The sequence below is a fragment of the Mauremys reevesii genome, linkage group 8 (genome assembly GCF_016161935.1).
Source record: "Mauremys reevesii isolate NIE-2019 linkage group 8, ASM1616193v1, whole genome shotgun sequence".
NCBI classification, from domain to species: domain Eukaryota; kingdom Metazoa; phylum Chordata; order Testudines; family Geoemydidae; genus Mauremys; species Mauremys reevesii.
This window is the reverse complement of record NC_052630.1, coordinates 44,233,253-44,258,604: the sequence shown is the minus strand read 5'-3', so window position 1 is coordinate 44,258,604 and position 25,352 is coordinate 44,233,253. Positions and strand designations below refer to the sequence as shown.

The 25,352-nt window shown below is 45.0% G+C and overlaps 1 protein-coding gene across 1 annotated transcript; it reads right to left on the bottom strand.

The window, feature by feature from the left end:
- Positions 1 to 8,891: 8,891 nt before the first annotated feature.
- Positions 8,892 to 21,466, bottom strand: TNFSF18 (TNF superfamily member 18). Its single transcript, XM_039483412.1, has 3 exons — positions 21,228 to 21,466; positions 12,909 to 12,939; positions 8,892 to 10,961 (listed from the first exon to the last, which is right to left on the bottom strand). The coding sequence occupies exons 1-3, from the start codon at positions 21,375 to 21,377 to the stop codon at positions 10,600 to 10,602; spliced, it is 543 nt and encodes a 180-aa protein (XP_039339346.1). The 5' UTR covers positions 21,378 to 21,466; the 3' UTR covers positions 8,892 to 10,599.
- Between the last annotated feature and the right edge of the window lie 3,886 nt (positions 21,467 to 25,352).

Genomic DNA, 25,352 nt, shown 5'->3' with positions numbered 1-25,352 from the left:
TTTCCATGTTCTGTGTGGGTGGGGGGGTACGTCACTTTGTAGCGGGGGAGGGCGGTTACAGATCTTATGCAGCGGTCCTTGTCCTGGACCACAGAGCCACGCAGCAGGGGAATCTGTAACCGTCCTCCTCCGCAACAAGGTCACATAGCCCCCGCACACAGAGTCCCAAGAAGGAGGGATGGCAGACTCCGTTGAAACAACCAGTCCGGCACTGCGGACCGCTTTAGGAGCAGGAGCCTGTCATTCCTCGAGTTTAGAGGCGGTCTTTACATCACTGCACACCCTACCCAGCACAGTCTGTGTCCCAGTTTCAACCCTTTAACACAAAGTCATTAATAAAGAAACCTTTGTTAAGTAACAATGGAACATGTATTTTATTTTTACACGTGTGTTGGAAGGAGGGAAACGGGGTGAACGGGGTATGCAACTGCAGAGGATAGTCAACAGTAACTGGGTAAAGAAACAGGGGCAGGTTCAGCTTCTCTGTAAAGAAACTGAACAGTCACAGGTCACGCTGCTCGCTGAGGAACCTAGCTTTCAAAGCCTCCCGGATGCACAGTGCTTCCTGCTGGGCTCTTCTAATCGCACGGGTGTCTGGCTGAGCGTAATCAGCAGCCAGGCGATTTGCCTCAACCTCACATCCCGCCATAAAGGTCTCCCTCTTGCTCTCACAGAGATTGTGGAGCACACAGCCAGCTGCAATAACAATGGGGATATTGGTTTCGCTGAGATCCGAGCGAGTCAGTAAGCATCGCCATCTCCCCTTGAGACGTCCGAAAGCACACTCCACCACCATTCTGCACTTGCTCAGCTGGTAGTTGAAGAGTTCCTTGTCACTGTCCAAGGCGCCTGTATAGGGCTTCATGAGCCAGGGCATTAGCGGGTAGGCTGGGTCCCCGAGGATCACTATAGGCATCTGCACATCCTCAACAGTTATTTTGTGGTCCAGGAAGAAACTACCCTCCTGCAGGCGTCTAAACAGACCAGAATTCCTGAAAACACGCGCGTCATGAACCTTGCCCAGCCACCCGACGTTGATGTTGGTAAAACGGCCCCTATGGTCCACCAGTGCTTGCAGCACCATTGAAAAGTAGCCTTTTCGGTTAATATACTGTCTGGCCTGGTGGTCCGGTGCCAGGATAGGGATGTGAGTTCCAGCTATATCCCCACCGCAGTTTGGGAATCCCATCGCGGCGAAGCCATCTATGATGACCTGGACGTTTCCCAGGGTCACTACCTTTGAGAGCAGTAGGTCAACGATTGCGTGGGCTACTTGCATCACAGCAACCCCCATGGTAGATTTGCCCACGCCAAAGTGGTTCGCTACTGACCGGTAGCTGTCTGGCGTTGCAAGTTTCCAGAGGGCTATGGCCACTCGCTTCTGCACAGTCAGAGCTGCTCGCATCCGGGTGTCCTTGTGCTTCAGGGCAGGGGAGAGCAAGTCACACAGTTCAAGGAAAGTGCCCTTACGCATCCTGAAGTTTCACAGCCACTGTGATTCATCCCAGACCTGCAGCACTATGCGGTCCCACCAGTCCGTGCTTGTTTCCCAGGCCCAGAATCGCCGTTCCACAGCATGTACATGACCCATTGCCACCATGATCTCCACGGAGCGGGATCCCGTGCTTTCTGAGAGGTCTGTGCCACTCTGAGACTTCATGTCCTCACCGTGCTGCCGGAGCCTCCTCGCCCGATTTCTCAGCAGCTGACTGTGGAAGGGGTGGATGATAAGGTGCGAGGAGTTGACAACGGCCATAAGTGCAGCGATGATCGCAGCGGGCTCCATGCTCGCAGTGCTGTGGCATCCACGCTGTCACTGACCAGAAAAGTGTGCGAACAGATTTCCCGCCGGCACTTTCAGGGAGGGAGGGCGGGAGTGACAGTTGAATGATGACAGTTACCCAAGACCACCCTCGACACATTTTTTCCCCCAGCAGGCATTGGGGGCTCTACCCAGCATTCCAATGGGCAGCGGGGACTGCGGGAACTGTGGTATAGCTGCCCACAGTGCACCACTTCCAATGTCGACGCTTGCCCCGTTAGTGTGGACGCACAAAGTCGAATTAGTGTCCTTAGTGTGGATACACAAATTCGACTTTGTAAGGTCGATTCCACAAATTCGACTTAAGTTGAATCGAACTACTCTTGTAGTGTAGACATACCCTTAGATCTACTTACTGTGGGGTCCACACTATGTTATGTCGATGAGAGAAGCTCTCCCTTTGACTCCCCTTACTCTTCTTGTTCCGATGGAGTACTGGAGTTGATGAGAGAGTGATCTGACGACCCACTAAATCGACCCCCAGTAGATCCATCACTGCAGCGTCGATCCCCCAGTAAATATAGACAAGCCCTAAGAACCTTAAGGGAATTAAATCTGTGACTCACACTGTAAGAGAAGACATGTAATTGCCACGGACTTCAGAGGGAGCTGGTTGTTTATCTTGGTGGGGCACAATGTTGCCCCTTGGTTGTAGATCTAACTGTTGTTTCTACAAATGGAAAAACTGCAGGACTTATTAGGGTTATTTGTATTTATATTCTATATTTTCTGTTTACATATTGGGCCTGTCCCACTTATAGTATAATGTTTTGGTCTATTTCATTTTATTTGTGCTAAAGAAGATTAAGAACACTGCACCGTTTAGGACTCTGTATGATTCAAGGGTTAATAACTTTCTGTCCACTGTCCATTTCTACCTGAGCTGGTCAGTTCATTAACCATTGGGTATCGGAGACAAACTGGTATTTAGAAAATAATCATTAGCAACATTTCAAGGGATCATCTTTTTTTTTATCAAAGTCAGATGAGCTATTGGACAATCAGACTTGTGGCATTTTTATACTCATTCCAAATGAACTTCCCACAAAATAGAAAATGAGGTATTATTGAAATGCATCGTCTTTTATTATTTATTATTTGTATTACCATAGTGCCTCGAATACCTAATCATGGACCACAAAACCATTGTGTTAGGTGCTATACAAAGCCAGAACAAAACAGAGAAACTATTTCAGGTCCCCATATCTCAGATAAAACACCCCGAAAATACCAAAAATATGCATTTATTTTCCTCCAGAAATAAATATGTCAACATTTAATATTTCTGCATGAGTGACTTTGCTAGAATAGATCAAATTATTTGACAGTTATTTACGGGTAGCAGTTTGGAGAGTAGCAGAGAAGCAGGATTACAGATTTTTAGTAGATCTGTCAATGAATCGCAGTTAACTCATGCGATTAACTCAAAAAAATTAATCACAATTCATCAGAATTTTAATCGCACTGGTAAACAATAGAATACGAATTGAAATTTATTAAATATTTTGGATGTTTTTCTACATTTTCATATATATTGTATTCTGTGTTGTAATTGAAGTCAAAGTGTATATTATTTTTTTATTACAAATATTTGCACTGATAAAAGAAATAGTATTTTTCAATTCCCCTCATACAAGTACTGTAGTGCAATCTCTTTGTTGTGAAAGTACAACTTACAAATGTTGATTTTTTTTTGGTTACATAACTGCACTCAAAACCAAAACAATGTAAAACTTCAGAGCCTACAAGTCCATTCAGTCCTTCTTCTTGTTCAGCCACTGACTCGGACAAATAAGTTTGTTTACATTTACAGGAGATAATGCTGCCCTCTTCTTATTTACAATGTCACCAGAAAGTGAGAACAGGCATTTGCATGGCACTTTTGTAGCTGTCATTGCAAGGTATTTACATGCCAGAGATGCTACATTCTTATGCCTCTTCATGCTTCGGCCACCATTCCAGAGGACATGCTTCCATGCCAATGACGCCTGTTAAAAAAAAATTGTTAATTAAATTTGTGACTGAACTCCTTGAGGGAGAATTGTATGTTCCCTGCTCTGTTTTACCTGCATTCTGCCATATATTTCATGTTATAGCAGTCTCAGATGATGACCCAGCACATGTTGTGCATTTTAAGATGACTTTCACTGCAGATTTCACAAAACGCAAAGAAGGTACCAATGTGAGATTTCTCAAGATAGCTACAGCACTCGACCCATGGTTTAAGAATCTGAAGTGCCTTCCAAAATCTGATCAGGAGGAGGTGTGGAGCCTGTTTCCAGAAGTGTTAAAAGAGCAACATTATGATGCGGAAACTACAGAACCCGAACCACCAAAAAAGAAAATCAACCTTCTGTTGGTGGCATCTGACTCAGATAATGAAAATGAACATCTGTCGGTCCACAGTGCTTTGGATTGTGATCAAGCAGAACCCGTCATCAGCATGGACTCATCACCTGGAATGGTGGTTGAAGCATGAAGAGACATATGACTATTTAGCGCATCTGGCATGTAAATATCTTGCAACGTGAGCTACAACAGTGCCATGAGAAGTCCTGTTCTCAGTGTCAGGTCACATTGTAAACCAGAAGCAGGAAGCATTATCTCCTGCAAATGTAAACAAACTTTTTTGTCTGAGCAATTTGCTGAATAAGAAGTAGGACTGAATGGACTTATAGACTCTAAAACTTTACATTGTTTTATTTTTGAATGCAGTTTTTTGGTACATAATTCTACATTTGTAAGTTCAACTTTCATGATAAAGCGATTGCACTACAGTACTTGTATTTTTCAATTCACCTAATACTATTTATTTTGTTTTTTTTACAGTGCAAATATTTGTAATCAAAAATAAATATATGGTGAGCACTGTACACTTTGTATTCTGTGTTGTAATTGAAATCAATATATTTGAAAATGTAGAAAACATCAAAAATATTTAAATAAATGGTATTCTAATTATTGTTTAACAGTGCAATTAATCGCATGATTAATCGTGATTAATTTTTTTTAATCCCTTGACAGCCCTAATTTGTAGACATTTATAATCTTTTTCTTTCTGGGTCCCATAGATTATATCCAAGGCACTAATACCAGAAAAATGAAGGCAGATTTTCTAGTGGGTGCAGTGCACTTTAAATATAACTTTCTGTTGTCAGATTCACACAAAGTAATTGCATGTGCACTCCTGATTCTTACTCTTTAGGTGTGGTCAGATCTTTATTGTTTAACTGACTTTGTGCCAGAGGCTGTAGTGAGGGATTTGGGAATCCTGTTCCTTTGCCATATAAAATATGACTGCTATTGGACGCTGTCAAACAGTCTTAACATTCACTTTCCTCAAACATAGCCACAAAGCTCAATTGCTATAGTGTCAACACAGACAGCGGAGATTCATAGGTTCCTAAGGCCAGGGACCACTGTGATCATCTGTTCTGACTTCCTGTATGACACATGCCAGAGAACTTCCCCACAATAATTCCTAGAGTAGATCTGTTAGAAAAAAAACTAATCTTGATTTAAAATTTGCCAGTGATAGAGAATCCACCATGACCCTTGGTAAGTTGTCCCAATGGTTAAATACTCTCACCGTTAAAAATTTACACCTTGTTTCCAGTCTGAATTTGTCTAGCTTCAACTTCCAGCCATTGGATCGTGTTAGACCTTTCTCTGCTAGATTGAAGAGCCCATTATTAAATATTTGTTCCCCATGTAGGTACTTATAGAATGAAATCAAGTCACCCCTTGGCCTTCTCTTTGTTAAGCTCAATAAATTGAGCTCCATGAGTCTATCACTATAAAGAAGGTTTTCTAATCTTTGAATCAATCTTGTGGCTCTTCTCGGAACCCTCTCCTATTTATCAACATCCTTCTTGAATTGTGGGCACCAGAACTGGACACAATATTCCAGCAGTGGTCGCACCGGTGCCAAAACAGAGGTAAAATTATCTCTCTACTCCTACTTGGGATTCCCCTGGTTGTGTGTCCATGGATCACATTAGCTCTTTCAGTCACAGGGTCCCACTGGGAGCTCATGTTCACCTAATTATCCACTATAATCCCCAAATCTTTTGTCAGAGTCACTGCTTCCTAGGATAGAATCCCCCACCCTGTAATATGGTCTGCATTCTTTATTCCCAGACATAGACATTTACATTGAGCCATTGTAAAACACATATTGTTGCTTGCACCCAGTTTGCCAAGCACTCCAGATCGCTCTGTATCAGTAGCCTGTCCTCTTCGCTGTTTACCACTTCCCCAATTTTTGTGACATCTGCAAACTCTATCAATGATGATTTTATGTTTTCTTCCTGGTCATTGATAAAAATGTTAATAATGTAGGTCCAAGAACTGATCCCTGAGGAACCCCACTAGAAACACACCTGCTCAATGATTCCCCATTTTACAATTACACTTTGAGACCAATCAGTTACCCAGTTTTTAATCCATTTAGTGTGTGCCACATTAATTTGATATCATTGTTAATCAAAACATCATGCACTACCAAGTCTAAGTCTATTATGTGAACACTGTTACCTTTATCAGCCAAACGTGTAATCTCATAAAAAAATATCAAGTTTAATTTGACAGGATCTATTTTCAGTTTTGTTTTGCTGGAATTGTAGTGCCTGCCTTTTCCTTTACCTCGGCTCCTGCGTATGAGTCTAACAGTTACGTAGCCTACAGGATCTTCAGACCTTGGTGTTGACAACCTACCTTAGAAAGTACTGGATTGTGGGCTTCACTTGCTTGTCTGACATCTGGAGTAAGGAAGATTCCATCCCCTCTGGTACCTGGGCAGGACGGGACTCCCTTTCAGCCTCCCAATTTCAGAAAGGCCAGCAGGGGATATATTGAGAAAGGATCAATAGTTTTGCTTGCCATGATAGCAATCACCATCCACTGTGTCTGTCCATACTTACGACATTTTTCAGGTTCCCTTCTTTTGTCTCTTTGTCTGTCCATGTTTAGCTGGTGAAACTGAGCTGTGCATGAGCTGAAAGTGTCTTGATCACAACTGTTAAGGCTGAATCCCCACTCTGTCACTTTGAGTGCAGAAGGTAGGGGCCCGCAAGGATTCTAAAAATTAATACTGGCCACTCCAGGCTTGTATTAAACTCCCAAAGTTACAGCTTCTCTCTGACCTTGGCTTGGTAAATGCTACCACCACCAAATGCAAAAAAAACCCTTGGATCCTGGGAATTCCTCTCTGTGTGGTACCCTCAAGCCCTTTCAACCCCCTCCAGGGAAGAGCTGAGAAAGAAAACAAAGGAAATTAGCTGTGGCTACCAGCTAATTAATCAACATATACACAAACCTCGTAGGACACCAAAAATCCAATCCTGTTCTTTAAAAAGCTAAATTTAATTAAAAACAAAAAAGGAAAAAATACATCTGGAACTTAGGGTTTTTGCTAGATCTTAAAAGAAACAATTACAAAAATTATGCACCCAAAATAGCTTTCTTGGGGGTTCAGCTTAAAGGTTACAAGCAAACAAAAGCATCTGGGCTTAGCACAGATGAAATCCACAAGCCTTAAAAAATAAACAGAAATAAATCTGATCCCATCTAGCTAACCATTCTTCTCTACTTATACCTTTGGGTTGTTTAAAGTAGTTCTAGATATGATCTGATGATTTTCATATCTGGTTCAAACTTTACACAGCATTCCTGCTGCCCCGTCTCTTCAGCCCAGAGAGCCAACAGACAAAGGGAAAGTTTCTTTCCCAATTTTAAAAAGTTCTATCTTCCCATTGGCTCTTTTGGTCAGGTGCCCACTCCTTTTCTTTTACCTGTGGGCTTGTTAACCCTTTACAGCTAAAGCAAGCAGAGAACAGATCAAGAGGGATTTTTACAGCTAACTGGCTGGCTGGGTGTCCATAAAAGGGAGCTACTCTCCCTGCACTTCATGTATCACAACAACCTAGTGAGTAACACTATCATTTATCAAAAGGCTAAAAGAAAAGCTGAATCAGATCCTCAAAATCTTCACGGCATATTTAATTCCAGAGAAAGACTTACATCGTGTGTGTGCTGATTGATGAGCTAAGCCTCAGAGGACGAGTGAGATCCCTGAGTGTAGCACTAATTAAGAGGTACAAATATCTTTCCACCTATGAGAGTGCCCATTGGATGCAAACAAAGTGAACCTCGAAGCAATTTATAAGCTAATATCTCCGAAACCAAACTTTCTTTTCTGTCGTTGCTGACACCAATCCAAAGTCTTCATTTAAAGCCAACCTTTCTCAAGTTACCATGCAGTGTTAGCTCAGGCACCATAGTTTTCCCCTCAGACTTAGAATGAAAAGTGTTTCAGATACCAGTGTGTGGTAACCTCTGGTATCTGATGGCTTTTGATGGCTTTTTGAAATGGAGACTGCGGTAGAGTCCCAGAGATGCCAGTGGTAATTAAAACGCAAATCATACTGCAGTCAGAGGGAGGGGGGATTCTTCACATGGCCAAGCTTAGCCTGTTGAGAAGGAACCCCTTTAGAATGCAACCCCATGCATTTCCTGATTATTATTGATAGTAGCTGTGATGGAATCATAATAATGCTGAGTTAGCACTTACATAGCATTTCCCCTAGTTAAAGCACTTAATAAACATTGATTCACCATGGGCCTTGCTCTACTACAGATGTGTGGGCAGGAGGCAAGGACATCCTTTGTGCCCTGTGGAAGGGACAGGCACATGCTCCCTTTAGCATGAAGACTGACCCTCCTTCTCCTGACCTTCAAATCCCACTAATGTTCACTACAACCTCAGGGATGGGGGAGTGGGCGGGATTCAGGGTCTTGGTTCTCCATGGAGCAGCGCAGCTTGTCACCATCCTCACACTAGCCCAATTATAATGCATGAAAACTGGCCTTAGACCTAACTGATAACCAACACCTCCCCCCTGTGAGCCAAGAACTAAGTACTATTATCCCTTACACATGGGAGTACTGAGGGTCAGATTCTGCAGGCCAAACACCGGCAGAGCAGTCAAGCTAGGTAAAGGGTGGATAAATGTATTTGCAAGCGATCATGTTTGGCCGTACACAAAGGCACTGTACACTTTTATTCTGAAAAACTTTATTCTAGATTAAGGGTAATTAACTAAACAAGAAAGAACCAAGGTAAAGTCTCCATGAGAGAGCACTGTTTGTATGTATGTTTGTGTCCCCTCTTTAATGGTGTGCACTAAAAATGAACACAAAATGGCAGCCACTTCTGTAAAGCAGGCGCCATAATATTTAATGTTGGAATACACAGAAAATAAAAGCATACCAGCTACATTGCACCAAACTAACCCTAAATTGTGATTCAGTCCAATAGTGTTTGTATTTGTTTGTTTGTCCATGAAAATCCATGTAATTTGTTTCAAAGAATGATTGGGGAAGCTTTATTCATGCAAATGTGGCTATTGGTATGAAAATAAGCGTATATCTATCAGAGGAGCTTGCTCTAGGACAGCCAATCAAGGAACAAAAAGCCCGACCGTGGCCAACCACAGCACTAGAACAGGGAATTGGAGTATTTCCAAGCACTTTACAATGTCCATTTATTCAGCCTCACAACATCCCTGTGAGGTAGGTAAATACATTGTTATGCCTGTTTAGCGAGGAGAAGCTGAGGCACAACCACAGTGACTTACCCAAGGTCACACACTGACTCAGTAGAGGAGCATATGATACAGCTCAACAATCTCAATCCTCAGCTCTCCTGACTAGATCACTCTCTTTCTCTACCTTTACTTCTACAGTTGTGCCCTCCCATCAATAGAGATATGGGTACCCCACTTCCTTTCAATGACAAATGTTACATCTGCTTATATTGCACAATGCAGCTATAAATGTTAAGAGAATTTGAAGCCTGGTCCCCCTCCAGTCCAGATGCTGCTCTGTCTGACTTTATCTGCCCTGTTAAGTTCCATGTTACAGCACTGAATGATAGAAAATGGTGAGGGTCAAGGGAACCCTGAATCTTAATGTGGAGACACAGGCTGTGTGTGCCACCTTCAATACTCCTGCATTGGACTCAATGGTTCAAAGAGAAAATATAGTTTGCCTTCATTCTGAATGCAAAACTCCTAAATGGTGTGAATCCCCAGGGATGATGGGGCAGGGTTCACCCTGAGGGGACTGGGACAGCTGCAGTTTCCCTTGTTAAAATTGGGTGTGATGTGAGGAGAGAAGGGGACAGAAAGAAGAGGATGTTCCACTGAAGCCCTGGATAGGAGCAAGGAATTGTCCCTCTATCCCATTTGCTTTTAAACATGTTGGTCCCTCAATCCCAGACAGGCCACTCTTTGTCCAGGTTATGTACAGTATGTACATTATACATTACATTGACATAGCATCTTTCATGTCCACGGACCTCCAAGGCACTTCACAAAATATACAAATGATAATCACTTTCACCCCGCACGGAAAGGCAGCCAGCCATGGAGTGGAACTGTTTACCAGTGCAAGATGAGAAGAACAGAGTGACTCATTTGCCTGGGATTTTAGAACTAACATTTCTAACACATCAAGGTATTGCTTTTCTTTGTTCACACAGTTGTTCGAGAAGTGTCTTCCTCCCATAACTTGTGACAATCTGATGTCATTACTGGAGTCGCACATTCACGGCTTGTTGAGCGTGTACCCTGAATTACTTCACCAGGAAGATGAGAAAGCTCAAAGCATCATTGTATTGAGTTTGATGCAGAGAAATTGCAAACATTTCAGACTCAGGGGTTAGTTTCCTAATGTTCCTTGGAGGGTGAGAGAAGCTGACTCCGAGTGGAAGTCTGTTACATTTTGTACAGCCCCCAGTAAGTCAGATTTTCTGTCAAGATGTGTTCAAGTCCATCATTGACTTTACAGAACAGCTTCTCCCCCTTGCTCAGAAAATATGGTCTCCCGAAATTGATGGAGGCAGTGTTCTCCCCAGTATTTGTTCCAGTCATCTGGTTGAGGACAATATTCTCATCTTTGTACAGCAACATCGTAAAATAACTTTCTATTTTCTTTATGCGGGTCACCTGGGCATAGATGAAGTACATGCCACTTTGCAGGATCTCCAGCTTTTGGTCAGAGCCATTCCTTACGAAGCTACTGCAGTCTGTCAAGTTCCACTTCCATATGATTTCATGATCACGATGTTCTGAAGGTGCTTCCATAAAGGAACCAGACAAGGAAGAAAACAAAGCGAAACGCATACAAGGTGGTTAATTATATTTCAAAGTCTAGCCCATTTCCTAGATTTTCCCTTGTCATTCTGAAAATGCTCTCCATTAGTTCATCTCCCTCCTTACCTGTTCCTCATCTCTTTGATTTGAGGTCTTTGGGGAGGAAAGGGAAGGGTCTGAGCCACAAAATTCAGAGCAGGACCCAGACTCTGAACAACTCCCAGAGTTCTGGGCTGTTTGGAGCTGGGATTCTGTTATTCAGACCCAGATTCAGATTCTGACACCCAGGAAATGAGGGGATCTTTTAGTCCAGGGTTTTGGTCTGAGCCCATCTTAAATCATTCGATTGCTGTTCATGGGGCAGATCCTCAGTCAGTCTAAAATCAGCATGGTCCACTGGAGTCAACCAGGGGTTAAGGTAAAGGGGAGCAGGGCGAAGCCCAGCTCTCCCTCTGCTTCTAAAAGATAAGCTGTGCTCTCCAATAACTAACTACCTCTCCTCAAAAAAAAAAGAACAAGAAGTACTTGTGGGACCTAGAGACTAAAACATTTATTTGGGCATAAGCTTTCATGACCTAAAACCCACTTCATCAGATGGAACATACAGTAGGAAGATATATATACATAGAGAACATGAAAAAATGGGTGTTGCCATACCAACTCTAATGAGACTAATCAATTAAGGTGGGCTATTATCAACGGGAGAAAAAAAAACTTTTGTAGCGATAATCAGGATGGCCCATTTCAAACAGTTGACAAGAAGGTGTGAGTAACAGTAGGGGGAAAATTAGCAAGGGGAAATAGTTTTTACTTTGTGTAATGACCCATCCACTCCCAGTCTTTATTCAAGCCTAATTTAATGGTGTCTAGTTTACAAATTAATTGCAGTTCTGCAGTTTCTCGCTGGAGTCTGTTTTTGAAGTTTTTTTGTTGAAGAATTGCGACTTTTAGGTCTGTAATTGAGTGACCAGGGAAGTTGAAGTGATCTCCGACTGTTTTAAATGTTATAATTCCTGACATCTGATTTGTGTCCATTTATTCTTGTTTCACTCTGAATTAAACAGCAGACACAAATCCAGCCCATCCCAGCGAGTAAGCTTTTCACTCTGAAAAGTGAGTGTGGATATGGTATTTCCTGACTCATCAGATCTGATGTCTGTATTTGTGTTCAGAGTTGTATCTGCTTTCCTATTGTTTAGTCCTGTTATTGCTCCAGAGCCAGCACCTCTCGGGGAGACTGCTGGAGTCTATCCAGGCACTCGGACATCATCAACAGAATTGTTAAGGAAAGGTTTGTCTACACAGAAAAATTCTGCTGATTTAATTATGTCTGTTTAGAAAATAATCTGGTACATTCTTAATTTGGGTTAAAAGGATTTTATATCAATTTAGCTTAAGTCAGTAAGGAAGTGACAAGCTAAAACAAGGTCTTGCTCACAGATGTAATAAGTTTCATTTTCAAAATCTTTCTTGTTGCTGTTGTGTTAAGCCAAAAGACTTCAGCTTGATTTTCAGATCCTAGGATGAGATTACAGGCCTAGCAGTTAGGACACCCCTCCCCCCACCCCCTTTTAAAATTAGTAACATTTGAGAATTTGATCTGCGGTCACTGAGAGACAATAAATATGGAACCCCAGGATGCTGTTTGTACAGTCATGTTTCAAAGCAGAACTGCACTTTAAGAGAGATGATTCATCTGATACCGCTAGCTAGTGCTGGGAACAGAACTGAGAAGCAACTGACACCCGGTTGCCTACAATAGCCACTAGATCACCTGGGCTTCATGTTTCTCTGTTTTCATTATTTACTGCTGTTCATAGATAGGGGAGAAATACTCCAGCCTGCTGAGTACATAATTGTGAACTAGTCACCTTCACCGCACTGTGTGAATGGTAAAAGTCAGAAACCCACTCCAGTATCTTGATACTTACAAGTTGCATGAGCCCAGCAGATCTCCGGAGACTGTGAAGAGAAGCAAAGTTTGGTCAGGATGTTGCATGTTATGGCCTGGGATTTTTACATCTATCAACTAATGTTCTGTGTATGTTTGGGAGAGGTCCCAGGCAGCAGAAGTCTTCCTGTTATCAGAGGAGACAGACTTCTATTGGGTCTCTTTCAATTGGCTCTTCACTTTCACTGGAAAGCAGCTGCTTAACCCAAATGGCATTTCACCCTAGGACTGTTTTCATTTTAAATGTTCATGGTGGTTTTGGTGTTTCTAAGAGTAAGAGTCTAAACAACACAGGATACCATCAGACATCACACAGCACTGGCTGGTGCCATGTAACTGTACCCCATGTTTACATAGGGTCTCTTTGTCACCCACTAGTGGATAAAGCATGTTTAGAGGTTTATGAATCTGGTACTGCCCTCAAGGTAACAGCTCTAGACCTTTAACTCTGGTGGTAGACACTCATAAGTTTAAATGCAGAGATTCTGGGTTTAAACCACACAGATAACCCTCCAGGAACATTGTTACTGCATCTTTTCATGTGGCTTTGCCACTTTTTATTAAAAGAAATCAAATTGTATTTTATCTTACATTGTGGTTTTAAGGAAAGACATAGTTAAGAAATGTTTGATTTGGTTTATTTTATTTAAAACTGCAATGGAACATTACTTTTCAAGAGCAGTGAAAGAGCTAGCAGTGATGTCAAAGAATCATCACTGAAATCTGAGTTAGCCCCTGTTGAATGCTGCATTTCATAGCTATAGTTTCAGGTTGTCTGCAAATTTAGATAGACATTGTATCAGTTGTACTCATATCAGGTTTTGAAGATTTTCTTCCCAACTATAACAGAGACTAATAGCCAGAGACTAATTTTTTTTAAATGAAAACTAAGACTCTGGAGAACAACCAAAGGGTCTGTCTGAGCATGACCCTGGATAGTCCTTTTTACTGCCCTCCCTTGTAGGAATGCCTCACAGCTTGGAAAACACACAGTAGAGTGAAAATGTGTCTGTTTACATCCATAAGTTGGCAGTACTCCATCTGTCCCGTGGATACTGGCCAGCTGTCTGACTGATCCATATGAAATGGGAAAAGGGAAGTAACTCTCTTACTTACAAGTGTAAACAATCAACGTTTTCAAATATTAGTGTAAATCTCTTATGTTAGATAGTAGTGGCCTAATATATTTTACGTTGTTAAATATTATTAAATATTATTAATTATTAATTGTTTTCTGTGCATATTTTCACAGGCTTTTGCACCAAATATAAAAACAAACCACAGACATTAGTACCCATTAGGGGAGCCAATCACCTCACTTCTTGATTGTGGCAACTTCAATTCCATTTCTTGGCCTCTCCCATACAGAAACTACATGTGGAACAACCCATGTGGAAAGATTTCTCCTCCTCCTCCTCTTCATCAATGATTATTATCTGTTATTGCTGTTGTCGTACCCTGAGCCCCCTGTCCGGACCCCCTTTGCGATAGGTCCTAAGTACATATATTATTAAGAAAGACGGCCACTGCCCATATAGTCTAAACATATTTTTAATGGGAACGAATTCAGACCCTGGTTAGTCGTTTTTACTGCCCTCCCTTGTAGGAATGCCCCATAGCTTGGAAAACACACAGTAGAGTGAAAATGTGTCTGTTTACATCCATAAGTTGGCAGTACTCCATCTGTCCTGTGGATACTGGCCAGCTGTCTGACTGATCCATATGAAATGGGACTTCAAAGGTCATTGAATTTGTGCATTGGCCTAGATTTGGTCTCATATCTCCTGGCATGAATGGCTTCGGTAGTTCACTGTAGACGCTGCCAGACTTTGCTTACAATGGAAACATGCAGTATTTTATATTGATCTAAATAAGGCTAGAGGACAAACACCTGCACCATTGTGTACCTTAGTTTTAACCTACTGATCCTGACTGAGTTCCCATAACCAGTATTCTGCTTAGGTTCTTATACTCAGCCCATCACTGTGGTATTTCAGCACCTGCTTCTAGCAACTGGAGGAAACGACTCTTTGTTCAAGGGACATGACGACTGACAGCTTTCAGCTAATACCAGGGGTGAAAGTAATTTACAGGACTTACCGGTACTGTCGGAGTCCTGAGGGGGCGTGGCCTCATCCGGAAGAGGCGTGGCCTCTCAAGATTTAAAGGCCCTGGGGAACCAGCTGTGGCTGGGAGACCCAGAGCCTTTAAATCAACCCAGGGCTCTCAGCTGCAGAGGTGGCTGGGAGCCCCCAGGGCTCAGGGGAAAATTAAAGGGCCCGGGGCTCTGGCCACCAGGGGAACCCTGAGCTTTGCGGGGCTGGGGCAGGGATTTAAAGGGCCCAGAGCTCCTGCCACTGAGGGAAGCCCGGAGCCCTTTAAATCCTGGCCCCAGCCCGGCCGCCAGAGCCATGGCCAGGATTCAAGGAGCTCTGGGCTGCCCGCAGCCGCGGGGAGCTCTGAGCCCTTTAAATCCCTGCCCCAGCCCAGCCGCCGGAGCCCCGGCCGGGATTCAAAGGGCTCTGGGCTGCCCGCAGTGGCAGGGACATCTGAGCCCTTTAAATCCCAGCTGCGGCCGGGAATCAAAGGGCTCTGGGCTGCCCGCAGCCCCAGGGAGCTCTGAGCCCTTTAAATCTCAGCTGCGGCCAGGATTCAAAGGGCTCGGGACTGAAGCTTTGAGCCCTTTAAATCCCCAGGCCAGCCACCGGAGCCGCGGCCAGGATTCAAAGGGCTCTGGGCTGCCTGCAGCGGCGGGCAGCCCAGACCCCTTTCAATCCCCGCCGTGGAAGTCGGTGCGGTCCAGCACAGCATACTGGCTCTTGCCGGTACGCCGTACCAGACCGGACTGGCTTACTTTCACCTCTGGCTAATACATAGCTGAGCCTTTCCTTCCATGCTGCCAGAGAAATGCCCACCATCCAGGGATAATTCTATTAACTGACTCAGCTGCCCAAAAGATTGGGGTGGTCAGAACACTTTAGCTCAAAACACACAGATGACACTTTGCCCTTCTCTAGCACCTTCCATTGAAGGCCTCAAAGCCCTGTGACTAATCCTCCCACCTCCTGGCTCTCTCCAGAGCTAAAGTGATTCATGTGAAGTCACCAGGGCTGGCCTTATGGGTGGGCGACATGGGCGACCAATCAGGGTGCCATGGTCAAGAGGGTGCCATGCCCAGGCAGGGTAAGAGGTGAATGCCTGCTGGCTGGGCTCTGCTCCCCAGTTGTGGGTGGTTTTGCTGGCACATGTGGTGTCCCGGCTCGGTGGAGGGGGCAGGCAGGGTGGGCCAGCTCCAGCCAGGGGAGAGGGGCTGAAATTGCAGGGTGTGTTGCTATAACTTGTGGCTGGGGAGGGTCTGCCCTGGGGGCAAGCTGCAGGAGCTCTGGTGGGCCTGGGGCAGTGCTCTGCAGGGCAGGCTTTGCCCTTGGGGCTGGGAGATCTGCTTCCACCTGCTTCTCCTGCAATCACTCTGGGCTGCCTGGCACAACCTGCCCACCAGGGTAGCCATTCATCCGCCCCTAATGCCCATGAAGCAGGGGCAGATGGGGCACGCCTGGGCTGGTGACGAACGCTCCTGGGGCTGCAGAGTGGTATCCGAAGTTGGGTGGCATTGAGAAGTGGAGGCAGTGGCGCTCCCTGGACGAGTTCCCAGCAGCCGAGCTGGATGCATGCCGGCCTGGGCTTCAATTTGTGCCTCACAGTGCTGCCATTCCCCCTGTGCTTCACATGGCCGCCAACCTGGCATTCTTACCACTGGTGCCAGAAGCTCAGGTGCTACAGCGAGCCAGCACTGAGGCTGCCCGTGCCATTTGCAGCGGTCTCTGCTGTAGGTGCACAGTCCCTACCGTGACTTACAAGCTTCTCCAGTAAACTTCAGGTGTGTGACTGGACTTTGTTTAAACTCAAAGGAAGTTCACCCAAGGCACCATTTTCCCTAAGGCCAGCCCTAGATGTCACAAATGACATCATCAGCGGGACTAGAACTCTGCCCTCTTGCCTCCTCCTTCATTTTGAGCTCTCAGCCATGCTTCGTCCCCAGGATTGCAAGAAGGGCATTTTATTCTTTCAGCTTGTGAAAGCGTTTGCAGATGGGAGCAGGAGGAGTACGCCCAGCTTACCCACTCTGTTAAGGACCAGATTGCAAACTCTTCACTCACATTGTCTTTAATGGAGCTACTCCTGTGAGTAATGGCTCGACACTGTGAGTAAGGGGCTCGCTATCTAGCCCTATATAACAAATCTGTACCAATGTTCACGCAATGGCAAATACCAAACTAGCAAACTTGTCCTACCCTTGCAGATGGATCAATTCAATCAGTTGGTCTTCCCCATCCCTAACTACAGTGCAAAGAAAAGCTTTTGTTTATTCAGACAATGCTCTCTCTGCAGTGGGAAAGAAAGGGGAAGGAGGTAGAACTCTTACGGGATGGGGTGTGCATTACTTTGCCAGTATCACGTGTAATTTACTGTCAGCGGTATGCAATTTTGAGCACAGTGCATGTCATGAGGCTCCTGTGTTATGCCTCCAAAATAGAATGGCAGGAAGGGGAAGAGGGAGAACTTAAAAGAAAAAAAAAGTTGCACCAAGATAATTTTTTCCCTAAATGCTTTGCAAATTTCTGTTCTGACAGGTTGTGCTCCTGTGAGGTGCTGAGCACCCTCTAGCCCCATGGGAATTGAGGGTGCTCTGCATTTTGAAGGAGTGATCAGCACCTTACAGGGTGGCTCCCTAGTGTAACTCATGATATACACCACCAGCCACAGTCATCATATTTCCTGGCAGTTTTTGATGCTGAGTATCTAAATAGGGAACTTCTTCCCCCATTCCTGGAGCTATAGCTGAAGACAGGCTGCAGCCCAGCTGGATACTGGAAACACAACATCCAGAGCAAGGGTTTGGATTCTCCAAGAGCGAGTGTTCACCTTTCAGGAAGGAAAGTAAAATTCCATTAAAAATATCAATGGGCTGTGCGGGGAGGGAAGGGGATCTTTAACCTTCACCTCCCACGCACAGAACACTGTGAAGAGAAGCTAGAGATGGAGGAGATCTCTTAGGCTACATTCAGTCTTGAGATAAGCACATGCAACTCCATTGACTTGAACTGGGCCCCTTGACCTCCCCAATGCCAGGGCAGGATTGTCTGCTCCACTGCTTTGTCCAGTCTAGTTGCAAATGTTTCAAGTGACATGTTTCATGCTATTCCACAGTGTCAGAGATCTCCCCAAAGGAAAGTTTCTTCTGATAGTCAACCTATTCCTTTGCTCAGTACCATCCTTTTCCTCCTAGCTATACATCTCTCTACCCTCTTCTACTGCCTTAAAAATTCCTCCCTCTCTTTGGTGTTTGAACCCTTTGGATATTGGCCGACAGTTGGCATGTGGCCCCTTAGTTGTTCTGTGGTCAAGCTATAAATACAAAGACAACTACATTACATAAATGTTAGGTTCAAAGTCAAGCACTGAAAAGTTAGGAAATACCAGATTTATGGTGCCTGTGCAACCTGTGCATTGAACAAGACAGGGGTCCTGTGGAAAAAGTAGTAATGTGATTGTGTAATTAAAGCTATCATAACACATGCATACAAGGGGCTGAATTAAAGCTGCAGCCAATAAGGTCAATTTTAGAAAATGCTCAGTGCATCCTGCAAGGTGCTGAGCATACTCTGCTGCCATGTGGGTGCAGTCATGCCACCACAGAACTAGTACAATGCAATAGAAAATTAGTGACTTCTATTGAGAGTGGAAGGTGTTAGCACTTTACACAATCAGGCTCTATGAGGTTGAGGCATGCTGAACCACAGGGCTGCCCAGAGGAGGGGGGAAGTGGGGCAATTTGCCCCAGGCCCCGGGCCCCGCAGGGGCCTCCACAAGAGTGGCTGAAGCTTCCCCCCTACCCCCGCCATCCTCCATCCCTCCGGCACCTCAGCACACACGTCCAGAGCTCCGGGCTGAGCGGCAGGAGCTCCGGTCCCACTGGAACTCACAGCCCTGCCCCCTTACCACGCAGCTCTGAGTGGGGAGGAGTTCAGGCCCAGCCGGAGGCACGCGGCTGCAGCGCTGTCCAGGACCACTCCTGGACACACGCGCTGAGGCTCCGGGAGAGGGGATAAGCGGCCGGGGCCGGAGGGGTTGGATAAGGGGCAGGGTGTCCCGGGCAGTCCTTTTACCTCTGTACTATAGTTACACTGTTGAGGTTTGCATCGATGTAGCTAATGCCCAGTCAGTGTTTCCATCACAATCAAGGTTTCAATGAGGGTGTTAATAGAATTTCTCTGCCTTGAAATTTGATATGAAAAGATACAGGGACTAGATAGCCATGGAGGTTGCTGGACTTGCCTTTTCATCTCTTGAGACCCAGGACCAGCTGGTGCGCAGGAGTGCGTTCTTGGGGGATTATTAATGTTGCAACAGAACCTAGAGAGCTCAGGTAAGATCAGGGCCCCATGATGCTAGGCACTGTACAGACACCCTGCCCCACAACACTTCTGATCTGAATGGACAAGACCAACAAAGAAAGATTTATTTCCATTTTAGAGATGGGGAACTGAGGCCTGGGCTATAAAATGATTTGCCTCAGGTGATACAGAAAGTCTGTGACAGGCAGAACTGAGCACACATCGCGCAAACTCCAAACCAGCTTCTTAACCTCAAAACCATGCTTTCTTTCTGGGGGCTCTCTGTTAATATTCCAAAGCTAAAACAAAGCTGAGGTGCTTTTCCCTGCCACTGCAGTCATTTACTCTCTCTCTGCATGTGATAAAGCATCGCTGCCAGAGATGACTCAACCCTGGGGCTCATAAAATACTTCTCCAGATCAAATACTTTGCTTGTGGAATGGAGCTGATTGGACCAAGCATTTGGAGTTTAAACAGAGCAACCCACCCAGTCCTAGGACCTAGAGCTGGTCAGAAATATTCCGGTGAAGTGTTTCTTTGAAGTTTAACATTTGTTGAAATACAAGTATTTTATGGAGTTGGTTTGGTTTCAGTTAAACCTGCCTGGTTTTCTGCCAGGTCACCTGCTTGGCTCCTAGCAATCCACCTGCTAGACTGGCTCAGAATCCAGGGCTCCATCCTCCCTATTGAAATCCTCTGCAAAATAGAATTTCCTTCTCCGCACAGCTCAACAAGGGACCGGGGTGGGTTGGATAAGGGGCAGGGAGTCCCAGGGAGAGTCAGGGTACAGGGAGGGGACAGAGGTTCGGGGCGGGCGGCGGTCAGGGGATGGGAAGGGGGATTGGATCATGGGCATTTGGGGGTCTGTCAGGACTCGGCGTGGGGTAGGGGTTGGGGCAATCAGGGGACAGGGAGCAGGGGGGGTTGGTGGGAGGAGTCTTGGGGGGGCAGTCAGGGGATAAGGTGCAGGATGGTTCGGGATTCGGAGGGGGGCAGTCAGGGATCAGGAAGTGGATGGGGGTTGGATTTTTTTTAAGCAGAATATTTTTATTGTTTCTTTAAACAATCAAACACAGCAAGCAGCAAATATTTGGCCACACACTTCTGAAACCCCAAACCATGTTCAGGTTTTGGCAGACTAATTTCAGCTTTTCAATTAAAGAAAACCACAACAAATTTTGAAGGAAAGCAGACATTGTCCGTGATTTTTTCTGCTTTTTAAAAAACCCTAGTTTTCGATCCAAAAAAAGTTTTGATGGAAAATATTTGTCCAACGCTTTTAATGAGCTTTAGTGCCTTTTAGCACTAGCTGATGCTGAGAACCACTGATACCTTGTAAAGGTGACTCGAAAAGAAGTTCTCTCAAAACTGGGTTTGTGCCAAGATGCGGAAGGTTTTTAAATGTTGTTTTTCCCAGGGCCGCCGGGGAGCGGGGGGCGGGGGGAGTGGGGCAGGGTCCCCCATGAGAATACAGTATTCTATAGTATTGCAACTTTTTTCTATGGAAGAAGCCCCCAATATTGCTTTGCCCCAGGCCTCCTGAATCCTCTGGGTGGCCCTGCTGAACCAATGGACTCCTAGTCTAGCCCTTCCTTTAATAGGTATTGCCAGATAATCATAAACAATAATAATGCACAACAACAGTGGGCATAGTAGGAGAGGACAGATGAGAAGAAAACACTGACTTTTTATCATTTTTAAATGAAAGCAATAGGAATGAAACAGTTTCCCAAAAGAAGCGGTTAAAGCGCTTGAGCAGTTGAAAGCAGTCCTGACAAAGCATTGGCTCCAAGAAGGAACAGAACTAAAGGTTGCAATTATCCAATTCTATTAAGATATCAGTCATAATGAAAATAATTAATACTAATATACTATACTCGCTGGCATTTTTGCGCTCTCCTTACCTGGCTATGACGGCACAGAAAGCAGACTATCAAAAGTGGAACCACAACCAGTATTAAAAGAGCCAAAGTGCAAAGGTTCATCCGATTGCATCCTGAATTGTTTGTGTCCTTGGGAATATTCCCATTCTGCAGGAAATTTGATGTTTCCATGTTGCTTAGCTCTCAAACTGCTAGAGATGAGACAGCTCAAAACCAAACAGCAGCAGCAACATTTAAAAAATACTGCAAGAATTCCTGAGTTCTTGACACCAAGAATGAGCAGCCCTGGACAGAATATATACACAGGGGATAAGATGGAAAAGGGAGGAGCTTATGCATGTGTTTCATCACTGTGTATCTGCAGAAAGCAATTAGCCAGCATTTCCTCATGAAACTGATGTAGACAATGGAACTCTCATTTGGCTCCAGGCCCAGAATGTGAAGGCGGCTTTGAAATGAAACTCAGCCAGCAAATTGCAAACACTTATGAAACCCCCCCCCCCAACATTTTCAGACAAGGAGCTAAGTTCACAAAGCTCTTCGAAAGAACAAGAGGAAGGGCAAGTTATGAAATGCACAAATCCCAGCATTTGCAATATATTGCACGGAGTCTGACTGTTTTTCTCTCCACAAGGATTTGTTTTACAAGAGAGAGTTTTGGTGTCTGGATTAAAATCGTTTCTCAATTCCAATGCTAAAAAACTGAATGGTATTGACAGAAAGCAGCTTTCCAGTACTCTGAGGGATTTATTATTTGTATAGTAAACACAGAACTAGTCGAGATTTCAAAGCAATGACAGAATATGAGCCACATTTCCAAAATTGGCCACCAAAATTGCACCCAAAAAGATTGGCAATTCACCTTTTGGAGCCACCAACCCTATATTATATTTTCATTTGAAAACAGTGACTTGTGCATGTAGTTCCCTGCTTTGCACACTGGAAAGGATCAAAAAAAGAAGAATGCAATTTAATTTCATACAGCTCCATTGCACCCATTTGAAAATTGTAAATTACTTTTGGTTTGCAGGACTTGAAGTTGATCAATTTATTTTTCAAATACATTTGCATTTTTACCCATTTCCAAACATTTTAAATTTTCAAACAGAAAAATTAAAACAAAAATATTCTACATTTTTGGTTTTTGAAAATGACAGGAAAAATATCATGTTAGTCATTTTTAAAAGGGAAAAAAGAAAGAAAAAAGGAAAAACAAGAAATGGGGTAGGGAAGAAAAGAAAGAAAAAAGAAAAGAAGGAAAAAGTGAAATGCACAAAATGAAAATAAATGTTAAAATATCAACCAATAGAATACAATTTGGTTTCCAGATTTTTAATAGAAGGAAAAGAATTGAGACTTTTTTATTTTAAAAAGCCATTTTTGACCAAAAAACCCCAATCATTTAAATAACTTCAACCAGCCCCATTGCACCCATTTTGCCAGTGTAACAGGGACACAGACAAATTTTATTCACACATTTTAGGCATCCACTTCTGCAATTCCCCCACCCCCTACCCCTCCCCTTTGCTACCACAGTGCATTCGGAAATGACAGCTACATAAAACAAAATACAGCAGAATCTCTCTGGTTTGCATTGATCTGGAGATTCATTGAAGATTATTCAAATTTGCAAAGTAGAGCAAGCCCTGCCCCCAAAAAATCAGCCAAAACAACAACCAAACAATCAAGGATGCTGCATTAAAACACACTTTGTGGGGCTATTTCTCATTTACAATAATTCCCTTTATACCACTTTGGCATCATAAACGGGACTTAAAATAAGTGTACGTGTAATTTACATTCATCTTAAGGTAGGGCGACCAGATGTCCCAATTTTATAGGGACAGTCTCGATATTTAGGGGGTTATCTTATATACGCCCCTATTACCCCCTACCCCGTCCCGATTTTCACACTTGCTGTCTGATCACCCTATCTTAAGGTCCCTTTGCACTGCCACAAAGAGTTGCCCAAATCTGGCCGAGTGCATTTTAAATAATTTGGAATATTACACTTTGTAACTCATGCTAGCAGTCCACTTTCTATTATAAATATGTATTGGATTGGTAGACTTCATGTGCACTTACTAGAAATGGGTCATTGCCACAGAAATTCAGCTCTAGCTTTCAAGCACCACTCAGTTTGTAGTTACTGTTTTATGGAAATGTCCTGTAGATTTTAACAAGGTTAAAAGCCATGAGAGTTCTATTGAGAAAAGGGTCTAAAGAAATTACTGTGAAACACCACAGAGTCTCCAGCTGTTACCTAATTTTTTCATATGTAAAAAATGCTCTTTAAGTATCACCTGCCTGATTCCCATAATGAGGACTTAAGTGATGGCATATGAACAGGCAGAGTAAATATAAATGTCTTTTACAATGTGATCCTCTCCTCATGTGATACTACAATAGATATAGTCCCACCCTGTTAATTAGCCGCCATTGATGGACCACCAATTTGCAGGTGTAATGAGCAGGAGGCTGCTTAATTCCTTTCCCAGTAGAGCTAAACCTTTGGAGGATGGAAAGGAAATAAGATAGAGACAATAGTCTGAGAGACTAACAGAACAGGGGAAAGAGAGAAAAGGAGAGGACCTGTCATACTTATGGCAGTTCCTGCTGAGAGGAGGGACCAGGGCCGCCCAGAGGGGGGGGGCAAAGGGGGCAATTTGCCCCGGGCCCCGGGCTCCGCAGGGGCCCCCAAGAGAAGAGCGGAGGCTCCCGCCTCCGCCCCTCTCCTGGAGCCTCAGCGCATCAAGCGCCGAGACTCCGGCCGAGCCCCTGAGCCCCGCCCCGAGCCGCATGGTGAGGAGGCGGGGCCGGGAGCTCCAACGGGGCCTGAGCCCCGCCCCGCTCAGAGCGGCGTGGGGAAGGGCCGGGCAGCTGCCTCCGCTCGGCGTGGGGTTCACAGCCCCGCCCCCTCACCACGCGGCTCTGAGCGGGACGGAGCTCAGGCCCCGCGGGCGACGCGCTCGGTAAGGGGCCGGGGCCGCGGCCGCGAGAAGCCGGGGCCGCTGCCGGCCTGGCGGGCGGGCGGGCGAAGCCGGGGCCGGGCGGCGGCCGCGGCCGGGCGGGCAGGCGGGAGCAGCCGGGGCCGGGGCCGCGGCCGGGCGGGCGAGGCCGGGGCCGCGGCCGGGGCCGGGGCCGGGGGGGAGAAGTGGGACCCGCCGCCGAAACACAGCCCGGTCTTCGGCGGCGGGGGACCCCTTCTGTTCCGGGACCCGCCGCTGAAGTGCTCCAAAGACTTCGGGGCACTTCGGCGGCGGGTCCCGGAACGGAAGGGCCCCCCGCCGCCGAAGACCCCGGGCCCCCGGAATTCTCTGGGCGGCCCTGGGAGGGACACTGATTTTCAGGGAAACAACTGAGAAAGTGAAGCAGTTATGAACTAAGTGAGGCTGTTGCAAGAATAGCACTAGCAACCTTTACACTTTTTAACATAGACTTTCACTACCAACGCTAGTGCCACTCCCCATACCTGTGGTTAGGTGACAGGAAGAGTAAAATGGTTGGATTTACAGGTGTTTGTTTCCCCACTTTCTTAAATAAACAGCACATAGTTTAAGCTGCCCCTCCGATAGTTGCTGAGTATCCATCCCAGAAGATGAGACGGGTGCTACCTTCCAAGATGCAGGACTAATGGATATAATTCCCCAAGCTAGGGATGTCAAGGTCACAAAGCCTTAATATGTGCCACAGACTATAGATAGGGCTTCACACTGGGCTGGGGGTCACCCTCTGGCCTATCAAACATTGGGATAGAGTGACCCATTAGTCCCTAGGGTTCCAACATGCCAGCTGAGATACCCTGTTAGCAACACAAAACACTGCCAGACCCCAGATCAGCCCCTTCAGTTCTGTCTCCACACTCTTAAGTTCGCCTCCCTTTTAACCTCCATCTCCAGTTCACAAAAAAAAGAACCAAGCAATCTTCATTTTGAACCAACGCAATGCAGAGTTCTCGTGAAATCACACCAGCTATGCCAGTGGACTTCTTAGTGGATTATATTGTCACAGTACCATTGAGTAGCTAATCAGAATGAATAAATATTTGCAACTTGCAAGAAAGTATTTTATTGTTTGCTGAATTATGTACAGTGACTCACTATTGAACCACCAGGCACAAAGTACAGTAGAATGACATTCACAGGA